We start from the raw sequence: 16,924 nt of genomic DNA on the forward strand, positions 1-16,924 counted from the left end.
AGGCTCTGGGGTGGGGCAGGGCTGAGGATAAGGAACTTGGGGTGCAGACAGGGCCGGTGCAACCATTTAGGTGACCTAGGTGGTCGCCTTGGGTGCTGGCACTTGGGGGGGCGCCATTTTCTTTGGCAGCGACCATGGCGGCCAGATCTTTGGCTGCCCTGGTCGCCACCTGCATTTAGGCAGAGGGAGCTGGGGCAGGGGATTGCGGGGAGGGCCGCCTGCAGCAAATAAAGGGGGGTAGTGGCATGCAGGGGAACTCCCTGCCCCGCCTCCTCCCCGAGCATGCCATGGCTGCTTCATTTCTCCCGCCTCCCAGGCTTGTGGCACCTAAGCTGATTGGCGCCTCAAGCCTGGGTTGCCGGGAAAAGTGAAGCAGCCACGGCATGCTTGGGGAGGAGGCGAGGCAGGGGTGAGCTGCTTCGCTTCTCCCACCTCCCAGGCTGGCGGCGCCAATCAGCTTAGGCACCGCAAGCCTGGGAGGCGGGAGAAGTGAAGCAGCAATGGCATGCTCGGAGTGCTCGTGCACGGAGCATGGGTGAGCTGGGGCGGGGAGGTGGTGCCTCAGGGCAGAGGGTGGGGGTTGGGGAGCCGCCACAAGGGGTGCACCTCAGGGCGGAGGGGGGGAGCTGCCGCGGGGTGAGTGCCTCAGGGCAGGGGTGTGGAGGGGGAGGGTGCAAGGTGGAAGTTTCGCCTAGGGCACGAAACATCCTTGCACCGGCCTGGGTGCAGACAGGCTGCCCCAGGGCTAGAGCGGACGACCTACCCTTACTGGCAGCAGCAAGCTCCAGGGGAGGGACCCCTTCTCTCCCCTCTCCCGGCAGCACACTCACTCTGCACTACGGTCACTGCACATGCTCCTAGGGACTCTCTCAGGTCCAGAAAGCCCACTCGCCTCCCCTATGGTGGGTACCGGGGAGGGGGGTTGCCATCACATGTGGCCTCTGCTGTTGCTGCCCCTCACCATAGCCTCACTAGGGATGAGACTGCCCCTTGCCCAGCATGGGGCAGGAGTGAGGACTGCAGGGTGGTGGCTGGAGGGAGTAGGTTGTCACAAAATTCACTCAAGTCCCAGCTGCTCAGGTCTACGAAGTTCCCCTCCCCCATCTCCCCTATGGTGAGTGGGTGCTGGGGGGAGGGCGGGGGGAACTGCCAGCACATGTGGCTTCCTTCCTCCCCTGCTGCAGCCTGCTGCCCCTCACCCTTGTCTCACTGGGGATGGGGCTGCCCCTTGCCCAGCATTGGGCAGGAGTGGGGGCTGTGAGGGGAGGGGGTGGATCACAGGGTCAAACCTCACCGAAGCCCCAGCAGCTGCTCAGGTGAGTGAGGTCCACCCCAGATGTCCATTTCCTGGCCGGAACCCTCCTTGGCGTCTGTTCCAGGTGGGTGCGGGGCGGGGTGGGAGAGAGAGCTCCCAAACACGTGTGCCTTCTCTCCCCTTCTCTCTCCCCCTCCTGAGATGCTCGAACAGGCTGCTGGCCACTGAGCTTGCTGCTGGCCTTAGGCAAAAGCAGCCGGCAGCACAAGGAAGGGAGAGAGGCACAGGCTGTTTGTTTTAATTCAGGCAGGAAAGCTCCGAGGCAGAGGTGGGGGTCAGGGCCCACTCCAGGCAGGGCCAGGGGAGAAACCCAGCTCCAAATATTGGTGGAGCACAGCCCTCAGCCTTGAATATTCCTGGTGCTCGAGCACCTTGAGCCCATATAACCTGCCGCCCCTGGTGAAGATGTAGTGTTACAACAGGATATCAGAGCAATAAGGGAAATTAAACAGATAACAACATTTAGTGTGTTTCTGTAGGTGAAAGAGGAGAGATGTTAAAGGAGCACTTTAAGAGTTAATGCTGTAGAACTCGCTAGTGCTGATGATCTGTGTCATTTCCAGGTTATTAATAATAAAAGCACTTACCTCTGTTGTAACCACAGCAGACTTTCTGCACTCCTGGCTCCTCCATGCACGCCAAGAGTTGACAAATTCATACTGGAAAAGTGTCACTGGTTTGCATGTTCATTGTGACATACGCTCAGTGTAGATCTTGCAGACACATGGTGTACCCTGTTTTTCAGATGACTCTAGCCGCCTTGTGTCCTCCATGTATTCCAAGGAGGGCCATAGCATCAAGAGCTCCGGAGTTTTAAGTAACATTCAAATGTTCTCTTAATTTCTTTATATCTCTATTTTTCTCTGCACCTCCTTTTTTTTTGCAGAAGTCAACAACTATTAATTATTAATTTATTATCCAGCTCAAAATAATCCAGTTAAACTCTTCTGTTTGGGGTCCCAGAGATCCTGTAGAGTATTGTTAACATAGAAAGTTAAAATAAATGATAACCTGATGTCTTTGAGAACTCTCATCTCCTATTCTTTGTTAGGATGAATAATTTGCATCGTTTTAATATCATTAACTGTTTGCTCATTGCTGCTATGTTCACTGTAATGACAAAAATGAAGACCACAGAAAGTCTCTGATATTACAGGATGTGCTGCGGTGAGAAATACTTAAAGCTATTGCAGACAGTCAGAGGCAAAAAGCTGCAAATGAAAATTACAATAAGTAAGTATAAAATTATTATAAAACTGTCACCTTTCTAATATTTCATTTCACTTCTGACCATAAGCTCCACAGCTATAAAAGCAATATCTTTTACTCCTCAATGTGCACTGATGATGGCTTGCATTCTTCAGGGCTTATGATGTTAAAATGCCTTTAATTATGTCCCAGATAACTGTTCGTAAGGCATTCTTAAACCCCTTCAAGGTCAAAGCCTTACTTCTTGCTGATCCTCAGATCATCATTCTATGATTTCTGTTTCACTGACATAATATCTGTATTATTCTTGGGAAACATTACATTACTGTGTAGGCCACGCAGGCATAGGATAACATCAACTATCCCTAAAGGTTCAGATGCTGTTCGCTGATGTCTGTTTCTCCTTTACTAGTCTTTAAAGGTCAGCTAGATTGAAAACTGAGGTATGTACTTATTTCATATTTGGAACAGATAGCAATATTACCAAGTTACTCCTTTTTTTGTTGCAGCTGGGCCGTGAATATCAAACATATGGTAAACAGAGGAAACATCTTACAAACTTGTATTTTTGATGACATATTGTAATGAGAATGAGAAAGAAATGATCACAGGTACAACTAGGCACCTTGAATGCCCCAGTCTGTATGTAGTTTATCTTGAATTTAAATGATTGCTAGCTATACAGCCCATGGTAATAGACTCTACTCCCAAACCATTAATTTAAACTCTCAGACACCAAAACTCAAAGAAGACTCTTCTTCATGGATCGCTGACCTTGTTAACAAGTATCAAATAGGAAAAATTGTATACCACAGTGGTGCCCACTTGTTCTGATATATTTAAGGGTCTTTCAATGCTTCTATTGCTATAAACCCTATTTCTTAGAGAATTATAACATCCTCTATTTAAAAAATCACTATAAATTGAAACTGGAACTTTTTGTACATATGCTCATTCTGAATGTGCAGGATAGTCCATCTGATATATAGTTTGTTTGTTTTTTAATATACAAACTCCCAGCAACAACTGTATGGCTTATTATGCAAATAACTCTTTCATCATTATGTGTAGACATAAGAGATGTATCAGGTCCAGAGAAGTCATTGCAAGATATGTATGTGATCGCTCATAACAGTCTTCAATATACCACCCAAAATAAGAGAAATGAATCTCAAAGTATCATTAAGGATCATCTGCACAAGCAAGATTAAACTTTTAAACACACTTTTTTTAAACCCATAGAAACAAGAAATTCAAAAACAGGAAACAGTCCTTAACTCATTTTGTTGTGAATGGGAATTAAAACAAAAGTGAGATCAAATTCTGCCTTCATAAAAATGCTCATGATTCCCACTTAAGACATCAGGGGCATATCCTAGTCCACAGTTTAAATCCCAGCGATTGCCACTGGGGAAAGCAGGAGACAGGGTCGAAATCTTACCTCAATTTCCAAAGTCCAAAGCATATTCTTACATATACAGCAAAGTTGTTGTGCTTGTTTAATGGTGCTACCAAGATCTTCTGCATGGAACTAAACCTCCGAGTTTCATTAAGTCCACACAATATGGCATATTTTATTTATCTGCTTCCTGTAAAAGAGAGCTATTTTACTCTTCTGATAATTTATGACATTTCTTTATTAATTATAATTATTTAAGCAATTTTTGCTGTACCTCAGCAGAAACTGGGATGAAATGACAGTGCATGTTTTCAATACAGTATTCAAGAGAAGCGTGTTTAAAAACTCCTAATCTCAATAATAGTAACTATACACTTAATTATCTGTCCATTGCACTAAAGACTAGTGTCCAAGACACAACAATGCAAAGGAGAAAGTGTAGTGGGCCATAGGGTATACTGGTCTTTAAAGAAAGGCCATTATACATTGGATAAGTACAATGCATCTTCAGTGAGTCAGTATGGATTGCTTGGATTTCACCCTCCAGATACACCAACCCAGTATACTATGTGAACTGATATATTATCTAGTTGACATCATTGTGTTTTGTACTTTTGGTTTGTGTTTCTCCTTTAGGCCTATCAGGTCAGAAGAGAAAGACTGGTCTCCATTTATCAATCCTGAAGCTGAATCCACAATAAGAATTTATGAGCAAGGTTTGAGGAAGGGACTAGTGATTTTGGGGTACCTCAGCTGAGGACCCTGATTTTCAGAGAGAGAAGGTGCTCTGTGTTTTCTGAAAAAATCAAGCCCCCTTAAGCTATCTCAAATCAGGCCCCCAAAAATGGAGGCGTCCAAAAATCATTGGTCCATTTTGAAAACCTTGGCTGTAATCTCCTTTCACTTCCTAAGTCAGTCCCAGACCAGCAGTGATTATTAAATAATTGGGTTTGAAATGTCCCATGTACCATATTTCTACATATTATGCACTTTAAAACCAAATGTTATTTATAACATGGAAAGCATGGTGGTCTCAGATACAGAAAAATAAAACTAAAGGAGCCTTGAAGAAGTTAGTCCATCATAGCCTCCTAGTCTAGTGAGCAGTTTTGTTCATGAAGATGGACAGATACAACCAGCCTTTCAAACTCATCTGTTGCTGTTACCTGTAATTAATATTAATTAAGGTTGAGGCTCTCAGATATGAAATAACTGAGGGAATCTGCAGGGTTCAGTTTCCTATTTGTCAACTTTTATTTGAAAACAGCAGGTGAAATTCTGATCTGAGCAATGTTTAGCCCCAAACTATCATGCAGATTGTTTTGTATCTATGTAATTGCAAAAAACTGCTTTTGATCGAAGCTCATGAACACTTTTTATTGCTAATTTTGGCAATAAACCTGTTAATGAGTTAATTGTAAAACATTAGTGAATCATGCAAAAAGGATCCATCTGTTTATAAAATTTCAAGTATTTCTTCTGGCCATCACATTTAAAAATCATGATGATAGTCACTGTATCACCTATATTCAGAAAATTCTTCATTTTCAGATTCCTATATAGCCAACTTCTATAGCCAAAAAGTGAACATTTAATGGAAACCCATCATATATCAGTCAAAGTTAACAGTAACACACTCTTATTTTAAATACAATTTGGGTGGACTGGATGGCTTGGAGGACTGGTAACGGGACACAAAACCTATCCCCAATTGATCTGAATCTAGCCCAGCTCCATAGTGACAGAGGTATAACCATCTAACAGCTGTTCTATAACATATGCCCAGACCAGATCTTACTGGAAAGGTATCTATATACTATTCCCTACAAACCATGGTCTCAGTCTGAGAAGCAAGAACAAGAGCTAAGGGTGAGAAAGTTTTACCATTGACTTGAATGGGAGAAGGATCAGGTAGCTTCTCCAGGTCAATTTTTAAGCACTCTCTGAAATTTACATTGTTGCTACTTATCTATTCCATGGTCTATTAAACAGTCTTCTTTTCTCAGTGCTTTCAATGTGGCAGCTTTCATGAGCACTACATTCATTTTTAAAGGAGAAAAACGTGTAAAAAATTTTAATGTTCCATCAGATTTAAAGATATTGTAAAAAAAAAAAAAAAAAAAAAAAACAGACCTTTTTACAATACAGAAACCAAATCTCTTGTATATTCATGTGGATTACCAAGTAGTTTTCATACCAAAATATTACATTTCTTTTATCAGAGCCAAAGTAAAGATGATACAATACTATTGTCTGGGATTAAAAATATATATAAGAATGGAATATTGATAGCACCATACAATATAAAGTAAAGGAGGAGTGGATGAGGTACTATAGGAGCTGATAAGAATTATATGGTTTCTAGCAGAGAAATAAAAAGATAGAGATTGATGGCAATAGGAAATAAGGCTATAAAGTGGATCACAGGAGTAAACAGGGAATAAGTTTGAGCAATTCTGCAGATAGAAGAATATAACGGATAATGTTAATTGAATTACACCTCTACCTCAATATAACGCTGTCCTCGGGAGCCAAAAAATCTTACCACGTTATAGGTAAAACCGTGTTATATTGAACTTGCTTTGATCCACCAGAGTGCGCATCCCCGCCCGCCCCCAGAGCATTGCTTTACTGCATTATATCCTAACTCGTGTTATATTGAGTCGTGTTATAGTGAGGTAGAGGTGTATATGCTGTGGCCAGCTAGTGTTCTGCTGCCGGCAGATGAATACTGAGGCAAAGCCAAGGCATCTTGGCTGTCACAGGCACTTCCTTTTCCCCATTCTGTTAGCAGGATTTAGAATCCTGCATGAAGCAGCTGATGTTCTGCTGCTTTATTTGTGGCTGGTGTGGCTTTTCAACTCCACCTAAGATATATGGGAGATGTGAGTAGATCTCTGGGTAGACAAGCAACAGAATTTTCCCTTCAGGGCTTGGTCTAGGGATGTCTAAACTCAGGAAGGAGCTTAGAAGCTTTGGTTTATGCTGTTCTATTGTTATCAATAAAGCCAACCTGCAGGAAAGCAGTGAAAGTTTGCGCACTAACTTGACGTCTGCATGCTCTCCTGAAGATAGGGCAGGAAGGGAGCCATTGACATTAGTACAAGAAACAGGATTTCTAGAACCTCTCTGCACAAAGCGAAGGAAATAGAAGCAGTCTTGGAACATCTGGTGGCACAACAAACGGACAGTGTTGTTCTGTAGCACTACAGGCCTTGAAGCAATTTTCAAAGGAGCAGCAAGATCACCCTGACAACAATGGACACACAATAAGCCCGCAGCCCAGCAGTGGAAACTGTTCCAACACCAACTATTTCAGAAAGTTATTAACCATTGATGCTGCTAGTAAGCCAGCCATTCACTATCCATGCTAGGGTCAAAAGAGGACCCAGAGGCTGACTTATTCATTTAAGAGTATGTAGCTGCTACAGCTCAGTGGGAGCTCTGAACTCTTTGTCTGGTCTCTTATGGTGCACGCACAAGCTGCTTATCCAACCTGAGATGAGGACGTTGCAACAGATGGAGGCCATGAAACTGATGGTGCATCTCTGAGGAAGAATCCCAGTAATGGTTTCAAGGTCATCCTCTTTCTCTAGGAATGTGGCTCTACTCCTTTGCCTGGCACCCAGAGGTGAAAGTAAAATTGAAAACTTACCGGTATGGGCGCTGGCTCTGCACTCCACCTCCGGAAGGGCCGTTGGCAGCCGGGGGTGGTGGGGAAGGGACAGCAACCATAAAGTGCTGCTGTTGCAGCGCTTTAAGCAGGGTCCATTGCTGCCCCTTTTGTGCTCCCCCGTCAGTGGCCATGCCGCTAGAGACCTGGCAGGGGTGCCAATGGGAGGGCACAAAAGCAGCAGCACTTTAAAGTAAGTCGGTAGGAGTCGGTACCAGCAGTATACCATACTGGCCCGTACCACCTTACTTTCACCCCTGCTGGCACCTGACAGACTGGGCAACTGACTGGTTCAAGTCTGAGACCCAAACAGTATGGAAATGAATGGACTCGGTATTGGAGCAATTCGTAGTGCCGTGCCTGGGAGATTGCTGAGTATATTAGCACCTCGTAGGGCCACTGAAGATACCACTGTGGACATAGCTGTATGCTAAATCTGAAGGACAGCTACATAGGCCAACAAGCCATTGGGGGGGAAATAAGGGAATGGGGACTTTGAGGGAGGGGACAATAAAAGGTGCTTACTTAGAGTATAGGAAGAATACACAAGAGGAGAGCAGATAGGTAAGGTCCCATGGGAATCAAGACTGAGGGGAAAAACAACTGAGGAAAGTTGGCAGTTTTTCAAAATAAAAAGACGTCATATAAAAAATGGAAACTAGGTCAGATTACAAACGATGAATATAGGCAAATAACACAGGAATGCAGAGGCAAGATTAGAAAGGCAAAGGCACAAAATGAGCTCAAACTAGCTATGGGAATAAAGGGAAACAAGAAGACTTTTTATCAATACATTAGAAGCAAGAGGAAGACCAAGGACAGGGTAGGCCCACTGCTCAGTGAGGAGGGGGAAACAGTAACGGGAGACTTGGAAATGGCAGAGATGCTTAATGACTTCTTTGTTTCGGTCTTCACTGAGAAGTCTGAAGGAATGTCTAATATAGTGAATGCTTTCGGGAAGAGGGTAGGTTTAGAAGAGAAAATAAAAAAAGAGCAAGTAAAAAATCACTTAGAAAAGTTAGATGCCTGCAAGTCACCAGGGCCTGATGAAATGCATCCTAGAATACTCAAGGAGTTAATAGAAGAGGTATCTGAGCCTCTAGCTATTATCTTTGGGAAATCATGGGAGACGGGGGAGATTCCAGAAGACTGGAAGGGGGCAAATATAGTGCCCATCTATAAAAAGGGAAATAAAAACAACCCAGGAAACTACAGACCAGTTAGTTTAACTTCTGTGCCAGGGAAGATAATGGAGCAGGTAATTAAAGAAATCATCTGCAAACACTTGGAAGGTGGTAAGGTGATAGGGAATAGCCAGCATGGATTTGTAAAGAACAAATCGTGTCAAACTAATCTGATAGCGTTCTTTGATAGGATAACGAGGCTTGTGGATAAGGGAGAAGCGGTGGATGTGATATACCTAGACTTTAGTAAGGCATTTGATACGGTCTCGCATGATATTCTTATAGATAAACTAGGAAAGTATAATTTAGATGGGGCTACTATAAGGTGGGTGCATAACTGGCTGGATAACCGTACTCAGAGAGTAGTTGTTAATGGCTCCCAATCCTGCTGGAAAGGTATAACAAGTGGGGTTCCACAGGGGTCTGTTTTGGGACCGGTTCTGTTCAATATTTTCATCAACGATTTAGATGTTGGCATAGAAAGTACGCTTATTACGTTTGCAGACGATACCAAACTGGGAGGGATTGCAACTGCTTTGGAGGACAGTGTCAAAATTCAAAATGATCTGGACAAATTGGAGAAATGGTCTGAGGTAAACAGGATGAAGTTCAATAAAGATAAATGCAAAGTGCTCCACTTAGGAAGGAACAATCAGTTTCACACATACAGAATGGGAACAGACTGTCTAGGAAGGAGTATGGCAGAAAGAGATCTAGGGGTCATAGTAGACCACAAGCTTAATATGAGTCAACAGTGTGATACTGTTGCAAAAAAAGCAAACGTGATTCTGGGATGCATTAACAGGTGTGTTGTAAACAAGACACGAGAAGTCATTCTTCCGCTTTACTCTGCGCTGGTCAGGCCTCAGCTGGAGTATTGTGTCCAGTTCTGGGCACCGCATTTCAAGAAAGATGTGGAGAAATTGGAGAGGGTCCAGAGAAGAGCAACAAGAATGATTAAAGGTCTTGAGAACATGACCTATGAAGGAAGGCTGAAGGAATTGGGTTTGTTTAGTTTGGAAAAGAGAAGACTGAGAGGGGACATGATAGCAGTTTTCAGGTATCTAAAAGGGTGTCATCAGGAGGAGAGAGAAAAAACTTGTTCACCTTAGCCTCCAATGATAGAACAAGAAGCAATGGGCTTAAACTGCAGCAAGGGAGATTTAGGTTGGACATTAGGAAAAAGTTTCTAACTGTCAGGGTAGTTAAACACTGGAATAGATTGCCTAGGGAAGTTGTGGAATCTCCATCTCTGGAGATATTTAAGAGTAGGTTAGATAAATGTCTATTAGGGATGGTCTAGACAATATTTGGTCCTGCCATGAGGGCAGGGGACTGGACTCGATGACCTCTCGAGGTCCTTTCCAGTCCTAGAGTCTATGAATCTATGAGGGTCTGGTGGATTTTTCTTGTGGGAAACGGGGACACAAAGGAACATTGCCCCTATGCTGATTGCAAGCACGGGAAGATAGGTGGTTTGACTAAGGTCATGGACGCCACTAAACCCTGTGAGCATTCTGGGTCCTTGCAATTGAAAGGGGAGATGGTGTCTGGTCTGGTAGTTTTGGGATGTGCCCACATGTTAGCAAAGGAATGCTTAGTAAGCCCCATGCCATGTGTCATAGCAGCCAGGGTTATAAGATTAAGAATAATGAAATAAATAAGCTTCTTGGCAGACTTGGAGAAATCTGACAATGCAGCATTCCATAGAAGCCAAATTAATTTCAAATGAATTCAAGAGCCATTTCAGGCATGTCAGTTTGAAAGAAAAATAGGACACATTTCCTCATTCTCAAAACATTTGTATAGTTGTTTATAACAACTATTTGGAAGCTTGAAACTATTTTTTCTACAAATCCTGCCCCATTGGTTTATCATTATACAATTTCTCATGAATTCTAGGTGTTGGGAATCTTCATATATAAATCATGTAAAACATTTATTATAAAACATATTGACTGAAATTTTTAAACAAATAAGGGACAATTTAGGAGCATACCATTCTTGGCTTTGTTAAATTCTCATTAATCATAAGACAGAGAACAGTGTGAGATAATAGAAATCTGACAGCCAAAACCCTAGCTTATTCCAAGGGGTACTAATGTAACATAGTGAACTAATGAAGCTCTGTAAATTTCCCTCCAATACAAACAACACATATAAAGGTCTCATGCATCTGTTAAGTCCCATTTAAGTGCTTGTACAGTTGCTGAGCACAGAACTGAATTTTACCCTTAGAATTTTGAAAAACTACCTTTTATTCTGATTGTATCAGAAAATTAATTTGTTCAGTGCAAATCAGAAACTGATTCATTCATAAAAGTGCAGTTTTGGACAATACATTCAGGAATAAACTGGTTTCAGATTGATTGAAAGGTTTTTATTCTTTTTATCAGTAAAAAAATGGTTAGTTGGGAGGCATTGACATGTACAGTATTTCAACTGCCATGATTAGAAACTATAAAATAGAAAGACCTTGACAATAACATTTGGTGAGACACATTAAGATACGGTAGTACAAAAATATGAAGACAAATGTTTGGAAAATTATTAGTGCTACGAAAGGAAAGTGCCCTTAAAGGCTAGGAAATAGCTTGGGGAACTGCTTAAAGGGAGAGGAAATGGTGGGGGCAAACATGGCATGAAAGGACTGAATTAATAGCACAGAACATTGTAGTTAGGAGATCGTGATGCTGCAACAAGAAGTAGAACAAAATAATTAACAGGAAATTTTCAGCTTACAAAGAAAATGAAATAGAATGTATTGAAACACATAGAGAGGAAATAGTGGGTCAGATCCTCAGCTGGCAGAAATTGCCAGAGTACCACTGAAAGCAATGGAGCGACATTAAGTCACACCACCTTGGGATCTGGCCCAAATGATTTCACCAGCATCATGAGGTTATAAAAGGATAGAACACGAGAGCTCTGTCATAATGTTCTTCATCTTTTATGTAGGTAATTTCTAAATTAAGGTGGAATTGTCCGCAAATGAGGAGGGAAACATACAGAGTGTGCTGGGCCACTTTTAGCCCATAGTGCCTCTTCTCAGGGTGGACAAGAGCAGTGGTCTGTGCAGCCCTCACAGCCATGAAGGGGCAGATATCAGTGTTGGCCATAAGTAGAATCAGTAGAGACTGGCCTAGTGCGTCTGCAGTTCCTCAGATCCAAAGGCACAAGAGCCTCACATAGATACCGTACACTTCAAGCTCCTCATAAGCTGTAAATATGGTCATTGTGAGGTGGGATGTAAAGTGCAGCTCTGTAGTGAGTCTCCAGGTTGGGAGGTGAAGTCTGTCCTTCAGCCCTGGAGAGTTCCCCACACAAGGCCTGATTACTCCAGTTTTATGCAGGGAGGGTTGAATTTCAATCAAACTGCATATCACATCATCCTAATTATCCAGCTCTTTGTATTAATGATGAAATAATGCAATCTTCTATTTTCTCTAATTGAGTTTATTATGGAGACATTATATGTGCCTATTTTAAAAAAATGAAATTCCATTAAAAGTCAGTGTCTCAGATCTTATCAATTCTATTACATTACAACATGAAACATTTCATTGGGAAAAAGAAAAGGCTGAATCAAAACCAACCCTAGTCTTTGATAATACGGATAAAAAATCCAATGCATTCACTTTTCAATTTTTTTGTTAACATTCTGAATAAAATTTTCCTTATGTGAAGTTTTTAAATTAAAAGAGAATGAGGTATCTCATTCTCCTAGAGACACATTTTGTCTGCTTTTCTGAGTTTTTGTTGTTTTGTTTTCTTTTTCCTGGGAATGCTACGAAATGCCTGTGTATCTCACTGTGGCAATATTTCTTCTCAATTTAATAAAGAAAACTTGATAAATGAATTGACACCAATTACCACTGGGAAAAATGGGTTTGTCTAAAAGATCTTTTAATTATTAGGATGACATTATACTTTGCATGCTGTCAGTGCCCAATGACAATAGCTACAAGACAACTCATATGCTGAGATGTTTTCTTTGTCATTGCTGGACAGTAGGGACTTTAGTTTCAATGATTTTCTGTCATCATCTGAAAGTGATAGGGTCTATGAATGGTAATAGCAAGATAAAGGATTCCTTGATACCCCATAGAGGAGGCAATATGTTTTGCTGTTCTCCCAGCACATTTCACAGATGTGACTCTAGGGTGAATACAACTTAAAATTTTGGCATAGGCTTGAAATCTTATATTTCTCATGGAGCTACTGCACAGCATGGTTGATATGCTGCTTTGACTAAAGATAGATCACACCCGGTAGCTGACAGCAGTAAAAATATTGGACCTCATTTGTAGCTGCCAGAAGCAGGGCATCTTATTTTACTCTTTTTAGAAAAGAAAGTCATAACCCATTTGAATAGATGTAGCAGGAGAATATATAGACTGTGTCAGGAGAGTAAAAATATCACTGATAAAGCACATAGTAGAATTACTTGTAACACATATCTAATTGGCTTAAATTGCTTTCTTCGATCTTCAGTAAACTGCAATTTATGCCATATCACTTGTCTAACCTCAGCTATTTTCCTTATGTAAGAGTTTATCACTCTAGAAGGAAGTATAATTCCTTGAATTATATACAGTAGAAAGACAGAGGTTTCAGCCTTATTCCTTGTCATGGAAGCGACTGGAATTAGGATTGTTTGTTCCTGTTTCCCAAGGTTGTGGGAAAACAGATGTCTGATTCTGACTGCAATTGTGCAGATTCAAACCTTGCTGTTCTTATACTAGCTTGACTCCACTGACTTCAACAGAGTTACCCCTGATTCATATCAGCTGGACTGAGATCAGATTCAGGTCCTGTAAGTTTATGGTGGGTCTAGATGTTTTCCTGAACTGGCCTTGAAAAAACCCCTGTTTATAATCAAGGATGGTAGTTTCTTTCCAATATTTTAAAAGTGAATAGAAAATAAGGAAATCAGAGGCAAGGGTTCAGAATCATATATAAATAAAATGAAAACTTGACTCTCAAGTGGACATTTTTAGGGTAACAGAAAACTAAGCACTAGAGCTGGTTATTCAATGGCATTTCAAAAGCAAAAGTTACAAACCCTCAAGGAAAAAATGCATAAATATTTGTGAATTCCCCTCTCCATTCACTGACTCCCCATTTTTCAACCAGTTCTACTGAGGATGTATCAGAAGTTAGGAAAAACAAGTAATTAAAAAAAACAACAACAACTACCGGTGTGGTCCAGTGGTTAGGACAGCAGTCTGGGCCTCAGCTGACCTGGGTTCATAGTCCTGGCCCTGCCATTGACCTGTGATGTCACATCAGGAAAGTAACTTTATTTCTCTGTGCCTCTATCTACCCTCCCATGCTTTGTCTTGTCAATTTAAATTGGAATCTCCTTAAGGTAGGGAAAGTCTATAACTATGTTTGTATAGCACCTAAGTTAATGGGGCCCCAGTCTCATCTGGGACCTCTAGGCACAACCAGCATAGATAGGAATAAGTTTTTCCATATGATGAGCATGGCTTTTTGATCCAAGGCCAAGGTACACCTCTTTGGCCTTGCCTTCACAAATTAAAGTGCAAAGCACATAAACTAACCACCCATATATATTTCTTCCCTTAGGAAGAGGAATGAAGAAGGAACCACTTGTAACACATTCTAGTCATCTTGCTTAATGCACCGTTGCTCAGAACTCAGATAGCATAGTGAGGGATGCAGTTAAAATCTGAGTAGAATTATTTGGCCTTTCATTCAAGCCTATAATGGGTAACAGCATAAAACAAATTACATTCTATCTCTTTACTAAGAAAATCTTTGAATATTACTCACTGTTATGTAACAGCATAAAATGCCTGCTGTCTAAATGGTTGGTAACTACTGAGATTTCAGACCACCGTTTCAATAATCTCTCTGTTTATCTTTCTTAGAAGTCATTTCCTTACAATGGAGGGGTGGGAAGCTAACTATTTTAGCCATTTCCTAATACCGGTAATGAAAGAGTTGCTCTTGCATTGTAACCCCATGTTAGGTTGGAGCACAAAGCATAGCCTGTATTTCATTATTGCTTAATTCCACAATAAATGTTACCATCATCCATTCACAGAATTATGAACAGGGCCTTTATTTACTTGCAAAGCGCTATTTTCACACATTTGACAGACCATTGCTCATGCTCTTCATTGTCAAAGTATTAGTGAAATGTAGCATAAGCTTTAAATTTGCAACTGCTGTCCAATCAATAAGAAGATCACACCATCCGAATAATGCTATGATATGTGACATTATCTATTCAACTGTTACGTTTCTTGGGATTGTGAATGCTGTCATATTGAAAACGAACACCATTTGTACTGGCAGACTTCCCTCCCCCGCAACACTTTTCATGAATATATTGAAAAATGAGATACCAGATTAAATAAATTGTGTGTGTCATATCAAAACAAAGATATTAACATTATTTGTTGCAGCAATGTTCCAAGTAAACCATAGTGAACTTACCTATGCAATGCATTGAATAAGATTTTCAAATAGTATATATCTTGTTAGGTGTCAGCTTGCCACAGCGGGTATAGGTAGACTTTATTCCCCATATTTTCATGACAAGAACAAAAGTGCGCTTTGGCATAATTTTCAAATGCATCGAATTAGTATCCAAACCAGAATTTATTGCTAATAAAAAAGTTTAGTAAAGAAGGCCCTGTAAACTGTAATAAAAGGCTCCTATATCTTTGGTACCCTAGATCCTAACGTGACAAGGCTATTATTATGCGCTCTATCCCCAGCATCTTCTCTATAGATATTTTCCCTGCAGCCATGTTATTTTAATTTGTGCACAGCAACAGCATTTTTCCCCCCTGAAAGGTATCTCCGTTAATCAAATTGCACCATCTCCAACAGAATGGCCTATGGCTTACAGCTCACTGGGCACATCATGTATTATCCTGTGTGGTACAGAATGTACTTCCTGTGCAAAAAGAATTACTTGTACTGATCTCCCCAATACTGTCAGCTGAGGCCCCACACAGAATGACAATGTTGTAAAGTTACTGCATTGGAATGTTTCAAAAAGGTTCACATTCTGTCAACCTGTTCTCTCAGTTCCGGAGCCCTTTTTCAGTGTCATCACAAAGTGGTCTTTGTCTTTCAGTGAAGGTGATCCTAACAGGATTCAATGTAATTTAGAATCAATAAGGTGAAGACTGGTATTAGGCAGCCTTATAGGAGAATGGTTTATCAGAATGTAAAGCATTTGCAAGGTTTTCCATGACCCATTCTGCTGTAAAAAATCAAATTGCAAGAAAGATGTCATTCTCAGTCAAAGCCGCCCTCTCACTGCTTCTACCACGCAAGCAAATCATTCACAGTCCATTAAAGAAATAAGAACTGTATATTATATTTTATGAGTAAAAGCACATTTACAAGAAAACTGAAAACGTAATGTAGAATTCCCATCACGGTCTCGTTTATTGCAGCTATAGTGGTAAATAAAATGTTTTCAGTTCTGCATGATACTCTGGCTTAATATACAAAGGCATGTAAAGCCAACTGCATGAAGAGGCTTGAACTTGGATTCCCAGAGTGGCAGCTCCTAAATCATAATACTGCTAGCAGTAATATTCAGCATATTGGTTCCTCAGGTCTGTCTCTATATGTATACATACATGTTGTGAGAAGGTCATTCTTTACAGAAGTTTCCTTCCCATTGACAAGACAAAATCAGGAAGGAATGGCTTCTCAACAAAGAAATGCTGTGCGGTTTAAACAATGGTGGATAAAGACATTACCAAAATTCTACTACAGGAAAAGTCTGATTCTTATTTCACCTCTGATAGAAGTAATAACACTTTGTACTTCTGTATCACCTTCCACCCAGGGGTCTCTCGGTGCTTTAAAGAGTCAAGGATATCTGTGTAATCCTTATCTACCCATTCGCCTGTTCCTCCTACTGTTTGTTGCTCTTTCTCAAGCTACAAACCACTAGAACTTGAGGTTAAGGCGAACAGTCATTTGTCATAGTAAGATGATTACCCTTAGGGTGTCAGCAACCAGAGTGTAATACATTCTCACCCACTAGCCATTCTGGGTGAATTGATGTCTGTTTGCTGGAATTAAGGGTGTGGGCATATCAAAACTGCACTGAAAGGAAAGTTAGTTACAACCTTCACTGTGGTGAG

The 16,924-nt window shown here is 41.2% G+C and overlaps 1 protein-coding gene across 1 annotated transcript in view; it reads right to left on the bottom strand.

Moving 5' to 3' along the window:
* Positions 1-4,021: 4,021 nt before the first annotated feature.
* Positions 4,022-16,924, bottom strand: part of LOC127048209 (cytosolic beta-glucosidase-like) — a 98,588-nt gene continuing 85,685 nt past the window's right edge. Inside the window, exon 6 of the mRNA XM_050947774.1 lies at positions 4,022-4,113. Within this exon, the coding sequence (XP_050803731.1) occupies positions 4,103-4,113 (11 nt within the window). The 3' untranslated portion in view covers positions 4,022-4,102. The remainder of the gene's footprint in view (positions 4,114-16,924) is intronic.

Source organism: Gopherus flavomarginatus, chromosome 3 (assembly GCF_025201925.1).
Source record: "Gopherus flavomarginatus isolate rGopFla2 chromosome 3, rGopFla2.mat.asm, whole genome shotgun sequence".
Lineage (NCBI taxonomy): Eukaryota > Metazoa > Chordata > Testudines > Testudinidae > Gopherus > Gopherus flavomarginatus.